Genomic DNA, 15,925 nt, shown 5'->3' with positions numbered 1-15,925 from the left:
TTACTCTGGGTCTCACACTTGTAACTAACTCTGGGTCTCACACTTGTAACTAACTCTGGGTCTCACGCTTGTAACTTACTCTGGGTCTCACACTTGTAACTAACTCTGGGTCTCACGCTTGTAACTTACTCTGGGTCTCACACTTGTAACTTACTCTGGGTCTCACACTTGTAACTAACTCTGGGTCTCACGCTTGTAACTTACTCTGGGTCTCACACTTGTAACTTACTCTGGGTCTCACACTTGTAACTTACTCTGGGTCTCACACTTGTAACTAACGCTGGGTATCTCACTCTGGGTCTCACACTTGTAACTTACTCTGGGTCTCACACTTGTAACTTACTCTGGGTCTCACACTTGTAACTTACGCTGGGTCTCACACTTGTAACTTACTCTGGGTCTCACACTTGTAACTAACTCTGGGTCTCACACTTGTAACTTACTCTGGGTCTCACACTTGTAACTAATTCTGGGTCTCACACTTGTAACTTACTCTGGGTCTCACACTTGTAACTAACTCTGGGTCTCACACTTGTAACTAACTCTGGTCTCACACTTGTAACTAACTCTGGTCTCACACTTGTAACTAACTCTGGTCTCACACTTGTAACTAACTCTGGTCTCACACTTGTAACTAACTCTGGTCTCACACTTGTAACTAACTCTGGTCTCACGCTCGTAACTTACTCTGGGTCTCACACTTGTAACTTACTCTGGGTCTCACACTTGTAACTTACTCTGGGTCTCACACTTGTAACTAACTCTGGGTCTCACACTTGTAACTAACTCTGGTCTCACTTGTAACTAACTCTGGTCTCACACTTGTAACTAACTCTGGGTCTCACACTTGTAACTAACGTACGAGCCACAGCCCGGCTGATCCGGCACTGACTTTAGGTATCTGTCCAGCTCTGCCTTCAAGAGAGAGCTGGACAGATACCTAAAGTCAGTGCCGGATCAGCCGGGCTGTGGCTCGTACGTTGGACTGCGTGCGGCCAGCACTAACAGCCTAGTTGATCGGGCCCTGATCCATCGGGAGGCCTGGTCATGGACCGGGCCGCGGGGGCGTTGATCCCCGGAATAACCTCCAGGTAACCTCCAGGTAACTCTGGTCTCACACTTGTAACTAACTCTGGTCTCACACTTGTAACTAACTCTGGTCTCACACTTGTAACTAACTCTGGTCTCACACTTGTAACTAACTCTGGTCTCACACTTGTAACTAACTCTGGTCTCACACTTGTAACTAACTCTGGTCTCACACTTGTAACTAACTCTGGTCTCACACTTGTAACTAACTCTGGTCTCACACTTGTAACTAACTCTGCTGCTACTACTACTCTCACTTGTATATCTCTTGGAAAAAACAGAAATATTGTCGTGTCCATTTCCAGCAAATTCTTTGGGTGCCCAGTTAACTCCGACGAGTGACCTAGCTTCTCATGATTGATAATACTAAAACACCTCACCTTCCAGCCTTTAACCACAGGGGAAGTTTATTGATAGCTCTGGGCCTTTCGAGTTGCAGTCAACACATCAGGCGCTGGCAGTGTTGCAGAAATAGGAATCCAGGTTCCTGGTGATGTGTTGATTTCAACACGAAAGGCCTAGAGCTATTATTCAACTCTCCATGTGGTTGTTTTTCATATATATATATATATATATATATATATATATATATATATATATATACGTCAGTTGTGATGGTTATATAGCGCGTTCGGCTGTTAATGTACCAGACAGTGACAAGCACACAAGATAACGTAAGGAGAGGTTAAAGGGTATTAGTAGAATTTAGATCATAGAAATATTATCGGATAGGCATAGAAGTCCCCGTGTATGGCATATTAACCGACACTGAGAAAAATAGTAGACAATATTTAGAAAGAGATACTTCTGAGTACATGGGTAGAACATTCGAGTACCCCAGAGCAGAACATTTAAACGGACAAAGAGCACATTGTATTCCTTTCTCTCATTATTTAAAAAGGTCACACAGAATAATAGCTATCCATGTCTACAGTATCTAACGAGAAACTTATTTTCTCAAACCACATGACCTGTTATGAACGATTAGAAAAAGCTTAGGACTGACTTTTTATATCTTATAATTTCATACTTGACATCTCAGAAACCCTCCTACCCCATATGGGTAGTGGGGGGATGATGGCACCGACCACTAACCCAGTCTAAGGGTAACCGTGGACGGTGACACCTACGCTACTCTGAGACCTCTCTCCCTGCTTTGGTTGCTCCCTTGCAACATTGTACAGCTCCTGATGATGCACTGAGAAGTGTGAAAGTACTTGAGCTAAAGATTTCCACCCCCCCAGTGGCTTGTCCTGCATATATATATATATATATATATATATATATATATATATATATATATATATATATATATATATATATATATATATATATATATATATATATATATATATATATATGACTGAAGTTTTGCCTTTAGTTTATTTCTTCTCCTCTTCACCTTTATATTTTTATAAATTTCTTCTTTTCAAGGTGGAAGTTATTACTTTCTTAAAATTTAATACAAGTACATTTTTTTCCTTTCGTTTTCCTCCACCTTTTCAGGTGAGGCTGCGAGCAACAGTGTTCCGTGTACACTCCACCTTTTCAACCTCCACTCCTCCGATTCCCATAACATTGACTTGGGCTTCATCTTTTTTTGTTTTGGTCTCCCCCTGCAGAAACTGTGGTTCCTTCACGTGTGGCCGTCTCTGCAGCAGGAGATGCGAACACAGGAGGTTCTTGCCGCAGTCTTGCAGCCGATTCTGCAGCTCATCTCAGATATATCAACAGATGAATATGAAAACATCGTGCTGCCGCACTTCAGGTACGGATCCGAACACTTAAGCCCGGGAGATGAACGCTGCCTGGTAAGCCGCTCTCAACATATATATATAAAAAAAAGAATATTGAAGATTCGGGACTTCATATTCCTTTATTATATTGTGTTTTTCGACTTCAATAGGTAGTACTTTGGAGAATTTATTCATAAAAAACACAATGAAAATGTTGACAAAAATAGTTGCTAGTGAGGTGGAAATTGTCGGCGCCGCCACCAAGGAAGTCAGATATTTTTACTCCTTCTCTTACTTTTATTATATTGTTTTATTTCTTGTTGGCAAGAGATGTTGAGACATTGTTTTGTTTCTCTCTCGCTCTTTCTCTCTCTCACGCAAGGATTTTACAAGGTTAGGTTAAGGTTCCTACCTTTATTTACAAGTTAAGAGCTGCATCAACTCTCTCTTAAACAGCAGTTAATATTGATAACTACAGTGAGAACATAAATTAGGAGCACTGCTGAAGGCCTACTGACTCATGATGATTAAGACACATGTGCAGCAGTTAGGTATCTTTACTGATTAAACGTTTCTCCTACACAGTAGAGTTCTTCAGTCAAATACAGAGGCAGCAGGTGTAGTAGTGAAATAAAGATAATATAATTTGTCCATCAGCCTTGGAGAAAAAGTCTTTGAGGTGGTGAGTCCCTCAGCCTGGAGAAGAGTTCACCTCCATGGTGGTGGTGAGTCCCTCAGCCTGGAGAAGAGTTCACCTCCATGGTGGTGGTCAGTCCCTCAGCCTGGAGAAGAGTTCACCTCCATGGTGGTGGTGAGTCCCTCAGCCTGGAGAAGAGTTCACCTCCATGGTGGTGGTGAGTCCCTCAGCCTGGAGAAGAGTTCACCTCCATGGTGGTGGTCAGTCCCTCAGCCTGGAGAAGAGTTCACCTCCATGGTGGTGGTCAGTCCCTCAGCCTGGAGAAGAGTTCACCTCCATGGTGGTGGTCAGTCCCTCAGCCTGGAGAAGAGTTCACCTCCATGGTGGTGGTGAGTCCCTCAGCCTGGAGAAGAGTTCACCTCCATGGTGGTGGTGAGTCCCTCAGCCTGGAGAAGAGTTCACCTCCATGGTGGTGGTGAGTCCCTCAGCCTGGAGAAGAGTTCACCTCCATGGTGGTGGTCAGTCCCTCAGCCTGGAGAAGAGTTCACCTCCATGGTGGTGGTCAGTCCCTCAGCCTGGAGAAGAGTTCACCTCCATGGTGGTGGTGAGTCCCTCAGCCTGGAGAAGAGTTCACCTCCATGGTGGTGGTCAGTCCCTCAGCCTGGAGAAGAGTTCACCTCCATGGTGGTGGTCAGTCCCTCAGCCTGGAGAAGAGTTCACCTCCATGGTGGTGGTCAGTCCCTCAGCCTGGAGAAGAGTTCACCTCCATGGTGGTGGTCAGTCCCTCAGCCTGGAGAAGAGTTCACCTCCATGGTGGTGGTGAGTCCCTCAGCCTGGAGAAGAGTTCACCTCCATGGTGGTGGTCAGTCCCTCAGCCTGGAGAAGAGTTCACCTCCATGGTGGTGGTCAGTCCCTCAGCCTGGAGAAGAGTTCACCTCCATGGTGGTGGTCAGTCCCTCAGCCTGGAGAAGAGTTCACCTCCATGGTGGTGGTCAGTCCCTCAGCCTGGAGAAGAGTTCACCTCCATGGTGGTGGTCAGTCCCTCAGCATGGAGAAGAGTTCACCTCCATGGTGGTGGTCAGTCCCTCAGCCTGGAGAAGAGTTCACCTCCATGGTGGTGGTCAGTCCCTCAGCCTGGAGAAGAGTTCACCTCCATGGTGGTGGTGAGTCCCTCAGCCTGGAGAAGAGTTCACCTCCATGGTGGTGGTGAGTCCCTCAGCCTGGAGAAGAGTTCACCTCCATGGTGGTGGTCAGTCCCTCAGCCTGGAGAAGAGTTCACCTCCATGGTGGTGGTGAGTCCCTCAGCCTGGAGAAGAGTTCACCTCCATGGTGGTGGTCAGTCCCTCAGCCTGGAGAAGAGTTCACCTCCATGGTGGTGGTCAGTCCCTCAGCCTGGAGAAGAGTTCACCTCCATGGTGGTGGTCAGTCCCTCAGCCTGGAGAAGAGTTCACCTCCATGGTGGTGGTCAGTCCCTCAGCCTGGAGAAGAGTTCACCTCCATGGTGGTGGTCAGTCCCTCAGCCTGGAGAAGAGTTCACCTCCATGGTGGTGGTCAGTCCCTCAGCCTGGAGAAGAGTTCACCTCCATGGTGGTGGTCAGTCCCTCAGCCTGGAGAAGAGTTCACCTCCATGGTGGTGGTCAGTCCCTCAGCCTGGAGAAGAGTTCACCTCCATGGTGGTGGTCAGTCCCTCAGCCTGGAGAAGAGTTCACCTCCATGGTGGTGGTGAGTCCCTCAGCCTGGAGAAGAGTTCACCTCCATGGTGGTGGTGAGTCCCTCAGTCTGGAGAAGAGTTCACCTCCATGGTGGTGGTCAGTCCCTCAGCCTGGAGAAGAGTTCACCTCCATGGTGGTGATGAGTCCCTCAGCCTGGAGAAGAGTTCACCTCCATGGTGGTGGTGAGTCCCTCAGCCTGGAGAAGAGTTCACCTCCATGGTGGTGGTCAGTCCCTCAGCCTGGAGAAGAGTTCACCTCCATGGTGGTGGTCAGTCCCTCAGCCTGGAGAAGAGTTCACCTCCATGGTGGTGGTCAGTCCCTCAGCCTGGAGAAGAGTTCACCTCCGTGGTGGTGGTGAGTCCCTCAGCCTGGAGAAGAGTTCACCTCCATGGTGGTGGTCAGTCCCTCAGCCTGGAGAAGAGTTCACCTCCATGGTGGTGGTCAGTCCCTCAGCCTGGAGAAGAGTTCACCTCCATGGTGGTGGTCAGTCCCTCAGCCTGGAGAAGAGTTCACCTCCATGGTGGTGGTGAGTCCCTCAGCCTGGAGAAGAGTTCACCTCCATGGTGGTGGTGAGTCCCTCAGCCTGGAGAAGAGTTCACCTCCATGGTGGTGGTGAGTCCCTCAGCCTGGAGAAGAGTTCACCTCCATGGTGGTGGTCAGTCCCTCAGCCTGGAGAAGAGTTCACCTCCATGGTGGTGGTCAGTCCCTCAGCCTGGAGAAGAGTTCACCTCCATGGTGGTGGTCAGTCCCTCAGCCTGGAGAAGAGTTCACCTCCATGGTCTGTTCAGACCATGGAGCTGACCTAACCTAACCTAACTTGTAGACATTTTGATGATAAATTAGACACATGTGCAACTCAATAAAGATACCCAAGAGTTGCACATGTGTCTAATTTATCAACATGTCGGTTCTCTGAACCATTCATTTACAAGACATTTTGATATATAGTGGCTTTTTCAATTGGCTTTTTCAATACAAATTCAAGGACATAATGTGAAGTTGAGCAGCATAATCTTGAAGAATCATTTATATTGTTCAACACTTCAGTACTCTTCAACTACAAGGCTGAGGGACTAATTACCTCATCTTTTGTATAGAAGAAAATGAAAATGTTTATTACCTTGCAAAGCTTACAATGTGTGGTTTACGTATTATAAAATATTAATTACAAAGAAGGCCACTAGCATGCCTAGACATTTTTCACATTATGTCCTTGAATTTGTATTGATAAAGCCACTAGTTGGCGAAACGTCTATAATAAAGATACCCAGATGTTGTACATGTTTCTAATTCATCTTGTCGGTATTGTATACCATTCATGTAGTACATAATGTCGTTTATACTGTGAACAACAAGGGTGCCAACACTAACCCCCTGTGGAACACCACTCATAACAGGTCCATATTCCGATTCCTTCCATTAATTCGTTGCAGCGCTGTATAGCCCTTGTGGCTTAGCGCATCTTTTTGATTATAATAATAATCCCATTAATTCAAAATGTTGCCCGATGGTCAGTCACGCCTCTACAGAAGCATGGCTGTTTGTGTGTGAATGTGTATGTGTGTGCGTGTGTACTTACTTACCTATATGTAGGTGCAAGGGTCGATTCATAGCTCCTGGACCCAACCCTTTGCTGGTCGCTACTAGGTCTACTCTCTCCCGGCTTCAAGAGCCTTGTCGTACCTCTTCTTAAAACCATGTATGAATCCCGCCTCTGCCACTTCACTCTACAGATTGTTCCACTTACATCTCTAATCTAAAGACACATTTCCTAACATCTCTGTGACTCATTTTAATTTTCACCTTTCAGTTCTGACCCCTTGTTGCTGTGTCCCATCTCTGGAACATTCTGTCCCTATCCACCTTGTCGATTTATCGCAGTACTTTGTACGTGAGTGTGTGGGAGTATGCGTCAGAGACTAGATGAGTGTGTAGAAGAGTGTGGGTGTGTATTTGGAGTGTGGGAGTAGGAGTGAGAGTATGGGCGTGTATTGGGAGTGTGGAAGAGAGTAGGAGTGAGAGTATGGGCGTGTATTGGGAGTGTGGAAGAGAGTAGGAGTGAGAGTATGGGCGTGTATTGGGAGTGTGGAAGAGAGTAGGAGTGAGAGTATGGGCGTGTATTGGGAGTGTGGAAGAGAGTAGGAGTGAGAGTATGGGCGTGTATTGGGAGTGTGGAAGAGAGTAGGAGTGAGAGTATGGGCGTGTATTGGGAGTGTGGAAGAGAGTAGGAGTGAGAGTATGGGCGTGTATTGGGAGTGTGGAAGAGAGTAGGAGTGAGTATGGGCGTGTATTGGGAGTGTGGAAGAGAGTAGGAGTGAAAGTATGGGCGTGTATTGGGAGTGTGGAAGAGAGTAGGAGTGAGAGTATGGGCGTGTATTGGGAGTGTGGAAGAGTAGGAGTGAGAGTATGGGCGTGTATTGGGAGTGTGGAATAGAGTAGGAGTGAGAGTATGGGCGTGTATTGGGAGTGTGGAAGAGAGTAGGAGTGAGAGTATGGGCGTGTATTGGGAGTGTGGAAGAGGGTAGGAGTGAGTATGGGGGTGTATTGGGAGTGGAAGAGAGTAGGAGTGAGAGTATGGGCGTGTATTGGGAGTGTGGAAGAGAGTAGGAGTGAGAGTATGGGCGTGTATTGGGAGTGGAAGAGAGTAGAAGTGAGAGTATGGGCGTGTATTGGGAGTGTGGAAGAGAGTAGGAGTGAAAGTATGGGCGTGTATTGGGAGTGGAAGAGAGTAGGAGTGAGAGTGTGGGTGTGTATTTGGAGTGTGGAAGAGAGTAGGAGTGAGAGTATGGGCGTGTATTGGGAGTGGAAGAGAGTAGGAGTGAGAGTATGGGCGTGTATTGGGAGTGGAAGAGAGTAGGAGTGTGGGTGTGTATTTGGAGTGTGGAAGAGAGTAGGAGTGAGAGTATGGGCGTGTATTGGGAGTGTGGAAGAGAGTAGGAGTGAGAGTATGGGCGTGTATTGGGAGTGTGGAAGAGAGTAGGAGTGAGAGTATGGGCGTGTATTGGGAGTGGAAGAGAGTAGGAGAGTGTGGGCGTGTATTGGGAGTGTGGAAGAGAGTAGGAGTGAGAGTATGGGCGTGTATTGGGAGTGTGGAAGAGAGTAGGAGTGAGAGTATGGGCGTGTATTGGGAGTGTGGAAGAGAGTAGGAGTGAGAGTATGGGCGTGTATTGGGAGTGTGGAAGAGAGTAGGAGTGAGAGTATGGGCGTGTATTGGGAGTGTGGAAGAGGGTAGGAGTGAGAGTATGGGGGTGTATTGGGAGTGGAAGAGAGTAGGAGTGAGAGTATGGGCGTGTATTGGGAGTGTGGAAGAGAGTAGGAGTGAGAGTATGGGCGTGTATTGGGAGTGGAAGAGAGTAGAAGTGAGAGTATGGGCGTGTATTGGGAGTGTGGAAGAGAGTAGGAGTGAAAGTATGGGCGTGTATTGGGAGTGGAAGAGAGTAGGAGTGAGAGTATGGGCGTGTATTGGGAGTGGAAGAGTAGGAGTGAGAGTATGGGCGTGTATTGGGAGTGTGGAAGAGAGTAGGAGTGAGAGTATGGGCGTGTATTGGGAGTGGAAGAGAGTAGGAGTGAGAGTATGGGCGTGTATTGGGAGTGGAAGAGGAGTGAGAGTATGGGCGTGTATTGGGAGTGGAAGAGATTAGGAGTGAGAGTATGGGCGTGTATTGGGAGTGTGGAAGAGTAGGAGTGAGGGCATGGGCGTGTATTGGGAGTGTGGAAGAGAGTAGGAGTGAGAGTATGGGGGTGTATTGGGAGTGTGGAAGAGAGGAGTGAGAGTATGGGCGTGTATTGGGAGTGGAAGAGAGTAGAAGTGAGAGTATGGGCGTGTATTGTAGAGTGGAAAAATTTAAGAGTGTTTAGGAGAGAGTGTGGGTGTGTATGAGAGGGTGTGGGTATGTATTGGAAAGTGTGGAAGAGTGTAGGTGTGTTGGAAAGAAGAGATAGAAAGAGGGAGAGAGAGAGAGGGAGAGAGAGAGAGAGAGAGAGAGAGAGAGAGAGAGAGAGAGAGAGAGAGAGAGAGAGAGAGAGAGAGAGAGAGAGTGGGGGTATGCATTAAGGAAGGGAGAGCGTGGGATAGCAACTACTGCACTGTGAGGCTTTGAATACATGAATACTACTGACATACCGGGCAGGATGGAGGGGGAGACTCTCCAGAAGTTGAAAGGGGGAGGTGCTAGGAGAGGGAAGGGGCAGGGGAGGGACTAGGGGAGAGTGTAGGTGGTAACCAGAGGGGTAGGAGCAAATGGCAGGGCTAGGTGCTTACGAAGAGGAAGGTGGATGGCAGAGGAGGTGCAAGGGAAGATGTAAGAGCCGGGGAAGAGGAGGTTGGGAGAGGAAGAAAGAGGAAGGAGAATGAGGAGTGAGAGGAAAAAATGTAAAAATAAGGACTAGGGACGTAAAGAGGAAGAGAGTGGGTGAATGGTAAATAGATGGGAGGGAGAGAGAGAGGGAGAGAGAGAGAGGGGGGAACTTTCTTTATTTTTACAATTTAATCTTGATTTTTCTTTAGCAACTGTATGCACTTCTGTTTGTTGCAGAGTCATGCAGTTCCTGCAGGCACTGTTTCACAGTGATTGCTTTCCTCATGGTCTTCCCTAGCTGGGCGGTGGTGGTCAAACTTTTCCCAACATTCTCTCACCCACACGCAGGAACGTTCAGAATATAAAGTTCCTTAGTTTTTCTCCCCTCGACGTTGCTAGACGTAAGGCGGTTGACCTTGGTGATTTGCTTGTGTATTGTCTGAAGAGAAGTTTTTTTTATGCATTTATACGATCTAGCTTAACCTAACCTTACGTAACGTAACCTAACGTAGTTTTGCATAACGTAACGTAGTCTTACGTAACGTAACTTAACGTAGTCTTACGTAACTTAACGTAGTCTTACGTAACGTAACCTAACGTAACGTAAGCTAATTTTATGAAACGTAACATGACCTAACCTTACGTAACGTAACCTAATATAACCATAGGTAGCGTAAACTAACCTAAATTAAGTTAAATAATTCAATAGAAACAAGTACAAAACTAATGATTTTAAGTCCACAGATTTAGATCCTGGTTTAGGAACCCTGGAATTGAAAGCCTAGTTTAAGAACCCTGGGATTTAAACCCTGGAATTTAAATCCTGGTTTAAGACCCCTGGAATTTAAATCCTGGTTTAAGACCCCTGGAATTTAAATCCTGGTTTAAGACCCCTGGAATTTAAATCCTGGTTTAAGACCCCTGGAATTTAAATCCTGGTTTAAGACCCCTGGAATTTAAATTCTGGTTTAAGACCCCTGGAATTTAAATCCTGGTTTAAGACCCCTGGAATTGGACTCGTGACCGCACTGTTGACTTACATTCCCCTCCAATCAATCGTAATTACTTTCCATTCCCTAGGCGCTCTGTGCTCTCTTGGGGAGAATATATTGTTAACGTAACTCGACTCTGGTTTTACATGGATAGATGGAGACAGGAATAATAATGTCTTTTCTATACTTCGACCTTCATATGAGATCCTCTTCAGCAGATACGTATAGTAAACCTTAAGGGAGCTAGTCACTCGCGGCCCTCTAGTGTCTCACAGTTTGTTGACCAGTTCCATTGCATTATTAGTAACTTTATTATAAACAATGTCCTTTAAACATATGCCTGAAGTATCCAGGTAATATTTGCTGCTTTCATCTCTCGTGCTGCAACCCGTGTGTTTCCTGTGTAATACCCGAGTGTTAGTCGACTGGTGTAGGTCGCATCCTGGGACAAAATTGGGTGCAACTTTAGCGTGGGGTCTATCAGCTCATTTACACTTAACCGTGCGGTCTAACCTTTAGGTTAGGTTAATTATAACATAAAAGATAGACCGCACGTAAAAAGTCAGTTTACAGCGTAGACCACGAATACCGTGGTAGACCGCACCCTAAACTAGCATCCAAAATTGACCTAATATGCCCGAAATGCTCTGCATAACAAGGGGTTCTATATAGTAGTATGTCATTGATGTCAGCTGTATACCATGTACATGTACTTGTAGAAATAAAGATGTTATTATTACACAAACCATCATCCATGTTACTCCACTTAATAAAACTCTCCAGATCTTGTAGAGACTTCGAGTCATTTGAATATAATAATAATAATAATAATAATAATAATAATAATAATAATAATAATAATAATAATAATAATAATATATAGAAAGCCCATTTTATGCTGAGCATTTCGGGGAAATTAGGTCAGTGTCCCAGGATGCGACCCACACCAGTCGACTAACACCCAAGTACCCATTTTACTGATGGGGAACATAGGCAACAGGTGGAAAGAAACACGCCCAGTGTTTCTACTCTGGCTGGGAATCGAACCCAGGTCCCTCGCCGTGTGAAGCGAGACCTTTAAATTTTCATGTAATTTTTGCATTCACAAGCATGCATATTTTTTTGGTAGAAAAAATTGGATACACCAGGAGTGTGCTGCTGGTCTGTTCTATGTGATAGTTACATAGTGGGAACAAAAGTTGTTTACAGTAAGAGGGGTGGGGGGGGGAGGCTCCCAGACTTGGTTACATGTGTGGAGAAACATACATTGTTGTACATCTTTTGTTGGGACAACGTTTTGCTCTGTGTAGTTGGGACAACGTTTTGCTCTGTGTAGAGCTTTATCAAGTCTTGTTTTGCTCTGTGTAGAGCTTTATCAAGTCTTGTTTTGCTCTGTGTAGAGCTTTATCAAGTTTTGTTTTGCTCTGTGTAGAGCTTTATCAAGTCTTGTTTTGCTGTGTAGAGCTTTATCAGGTCTTGTTTTGCTCTGTGTAGAGCTTTATCAAGTTTTCTGTGTGTAGAGCTTAATCAAGTTTTGCTGTGTATAGAGCTTTATCAAGTTTTGCTGTGTGTAGAGCTTTATCAAGTCTTCTTTTGCTCTGTGTAGAGCTTTATCAAGTCTTGTTTTGCTCTGTGTAGAGCTTTATCAAGTCTTGTTTTGCTGTGTAGAGCTTTATCAGGTCTTGTTTTGCTCTGTGTAGAGCTTTATCGTCTTGTTTTGCTGTGTGAAGAGCTTTATCAAGTCTTGTTTTGCTTTGTGTACAGCTTTATTAAGTTTTGCTGTGTGTAGGGCTTTATCAAGTTTTCTGTGTGTAGAGCTTAATCAAGTTTTGCTGTGTGTAGAGCTTTATCAAGTTTTGCTGTGTGTAGAGCTTTATCAAGTCTTGTTTTGCTGTGTGTAGAGCTTTATCAAGTCATGGTTTTGTTTTGTGTAATTATTATCAAGTTATGTTTAGCTCTGTGTAGAGCTTTATCAAGTCATGTTTCACACTGTTTAGAGCTTTATCAAGATATGTTTTACACTGTAGAGCTTTATTAATTCATATGTTGCTCTGTGCAGAGCTTTATCAAGTCACACTTTGATAAAGCTCTACACAGAGGCAAAACATTGTCTCAGTAAAAGCTTCTTTTACAACATATATCATTTTCTTACACACTCCATAGCATTACATTTCATGTACTCGCCTAATTGTGGTTGCAGCGGTCGAGTCACAGCTCCTGGCGTGTCCTCTCCCAGCTGTGAAGTTTTTGTGACTTCTTTCAGCCATGATATTGTGAATTTTATTCTCCTTGTGTAAACAAGTATTTCTTCCTGGTGATTATTTTTTTATATAGAAAAATAGGCCAATACTTACACAACCCAGGGCAACATGGGTTTAGAACAGGTCACTCCTGTCTGTCTCAACTGTTGGATCACTACGACAAGACCAAAAGAATGCAGATGTAATATATACAGACTTTGCAAAAGCCTTCGACAAGTGTGACCATGGTGTAATAGCACACAAAATGCGTGCTAAAGGAATAACAGGAAAAGTCGGTCGATGGATCTATAATTTCCTCACTAACAGAACACAGAGAGTAGTCGTCAACAGAGTAAAGTCCGAGGCAGCTACGGTGAAAAGCTCTGTTCCACAAGGCACAGTACTCGCTCCCATCTTGTTCCTCATCCTCATATCCGACATAGACAAGGATGTCAGCCACAGCACTGTGTCTTCCTTTGCAGATGACACCCGAATCTGCATGACAGTGTCTTCCATTGCAGACACTGCAAGGCTCCAGGCGGACATCAACCAAATCTTTCAGTGGGCTGCAGAAAACAATATGAAGTTCAACGATGAGAAATTTCAATTACTCAGATATGGTAAACACGAGGAAATTAAATCTTCATCAGAGTACAAAACAAATTCTGGCCACAAAATAGAGCGAAACACCAACGTCAAAGACCTGGGAGTGATCATGTCGGAGGATCTCACCTTCAAGGACCATAACATTGTATCAATCGCATCTGCTAGAAAAATGACAGGATGGATAATGAGAACCTTCAAAACTAGGGAGGCCAAGCCCATGATGACACTCTTCAGGTCACTTGTTCTATCTAGGCTGGAATATTGCTGCACACTAACAGCACCTTTCAAGGCAGGTGAAATTGCTGACCTAGAAAATGTACAGAGAACCTTCATGGCGCGCATAACGGAGATAAAACACCTCAATTACTAGGAGTGCTTGAGGTTCCTAAACCTGTATTCCCTGGAATGCAGGCGGGAGAGATGCATGATTATATACACCTGGAAAATCCTAGAGGGACTAGTACCGAACTTGCACACGAAAATCACTCACTATGAAAGCAAAAGACTTGGCAGACGATGCACCATCCCCCCAATGAAAAGCAGGGGTGTCACTAGCACGTTAAGAGACCATACAATAAGTGTCAGGGGCCCGAGACTGTTCAACTGCCTCCCAGCATACATAAGGGGGATTACCAACAGACCCCTGGCAGTCTTCAAGCTGGCACTGGACAAGCACCTAAAGTCGGTTCCTGACCAGCCGGGCTGTGGCTCGTACGTTGGTTTGCGTGCAGCCAGCAGCAACAGCCTGGTTGATCAGGCTCTGATCCACCAGGAGGCCTGGTCACAGACCGGGCCACGGGGGCGTTGACCCCCGGAACTCTCTCCAGGTAAACTCCAGGTTGGAGGACCCTAGTTAAGTATATTTATGTACTGATTTGTAATTACCTATTTAAACGTACGTTGTGTGTGTGTGTGTGTGTGTGTGTGTGTGTGTGTGTGTGTGTGTGTGTGTGTACTCACCTATTTGTGGTTGCAGAGGTCGAGACTCAGCTCCTCTGTGTGTGAGTGTGTGTGTGTGAGAGAGAGAGAGAGAGAGACAGAGAGAGAGAGAGAGAGAGAGAAGGGGGGGGCAAATGCCAGGATTTATAGTCAATTACTCCCTCCTACATTCATGTCTCTTCTTCCTCAGTAACTCCCTGGCACACTGACCTGTCCCTCTCTCTCTATCGCTCGTCTCCCTTCCTCTTTCACTTGCGTCTCCTTCCTTCACTCCATCACTCATACCACCCTCCCTCCTTCACTCGCATCTCTCTTCCTCCTTCAGAGTGGTGTTCAACCTGCCGAAGAGCATCCAGGCGACGGTGACGCTGTTAGAGAACATTCATATCATCCTGGAGAAGACACCACAGGAAGATATCACTACAGACATTCTCCCCATCATCTACTCTGGCCTAGAGTCTTCCACAGTGCAAGTGCAGGTGGGTGATGGAGGTGCAAGTGAGCTATTAGCATTATTATATTTAAAATAAGAATTGTATGTGTCATACAGCACTGAAGGTCATGATGTGTAAAAATTAGTGGAGTTAGGAGTTAGTGGATGTGTAAGCTTATGTCAGAGTTAGTGCAGTGGGTTAGTGTCTGTTAAAAACCCCAAGAGTGAATCTGCATTGACAGTGTAACTCTGGGTGAGGATATCACTTCAAGTAGGCATGTCAGGACATTGAAGATGTCAGAAGTGAATTCTGCATAGATAGGAGTCTATTAAGATAATGGTTTGGCAGTGTTCACAGTGAGGTGCTGGGCATCTCTCCATGCAGTATCCATGTGTAAGTCTTGTCTTTGTAAAGAGTGGCAAGCACAGGTGCAGAGAGAAAAGTGGTAAAGAGTTGTACCAACTCGTCTGGAGACAAGGAATCAAGAGGGATATCCTGGTAAGAAGTATATCATACATAAAGCATTCAGTCGGCACATTCAGGTTGCCACCAGGATCGGCAAGGAGATTGGCATAAGAACAGGAGGTAAGAAGAATAGATAGATGATTGCTGTTGTGAGTGTTATTACTGTACAGTTGAACTCTAGCACAATGGACGAAGAGCATATAAGTAAGTATGGGTTCAGGGATTTAGATATTGTGAGATACCAGTACGTATTAAAAAATGGAGAACTCGTGGGGTAAGAAAAGACTAATTGGTTTCCAGAAAAATGGCAAAGCACTGACAGTATATTTGGGACGGGTTGCAGAGGAGTCTCCATTGTGAAACGTTCATCACAAATTAGCTTTATCAAGTATGTAATAATGCTGATTCAAGGTAAAATATTGTACAACAGTCTCCTCTGCACACAGTGTCTTGCTCAAATTGGTCTCCACAAGGGTCACAGTATGACCCTCATCAGAGTAAATGACTAAGAGTTAAAACTACCTCACAAAAAAAGGAGCAGCATGGGTAGGGAAGTAATTAAACCTTGCATGTCAGTTAAAGATCAGGGGCATGAGGGAGAGAGATACAAAGAGCACACTGTGTAGCACATATCTAAATATACACAGGCTGTGGTCTAGTGAATTGGGAAGTATGAATTGAAATTTGTGAATGAGGAATAAAATTGTTTAGTAAAGGTGTACCTTTGATGTATGAAGCACTGGGATAATGATCAAATCATTGTCAAGGAATATATAT

General features: G+C 45.3%; 1 protein-coding gene across 1 annotated transcript in view; it reads left to right on the top strand.

The window, feature by feature from the left end:
• The window catches only part of LOC128697810 (uncharacterized), a 136,177-nt gene that overhangs the window by 26,534 nt on the left and 93,718 nt on the right, over positions 1 to 15,925 (top strand). The window contains exons 2-4 of the mRNA XM_070099479.1: positions 1,103 to 1,314; positions 2,712 to 2,857; positions 14,575 to 14,728. Coding sequence (XP_069955580.1) covers positions 1,103 to 1,314; positions 2,712 to 2,857; positions 14,575 to 14,728 — 512 coding nt within the window. The remainder of the gene's footprint in view (positions 1 to 1,102; positions 1,315 to 2,711; positions 2,858 to 14,574; positions 14,729 to 15,925) is intronic.

The sequence above is a fragment of the Cherax quadricarinatus genome, chromosome 68 (assembly GCF_038502225.1).
Source record: "Cherax quadricarinatus isolate ZL_2023a chromosome 68, ASM3850222v1, whole genome shotgun sequence".
Classification (NCBI taxonomy): Eukaryota; Metazoa; Arthropoda; class Malacostraca; order Decapoda; family Parastacidae; genus Cherax; species Cherax quadricarinatus.
Note: the sequence above shows the minus strand (reverse complement) of the source record. Positions and strands in the feature narration are given on the sequence as shown.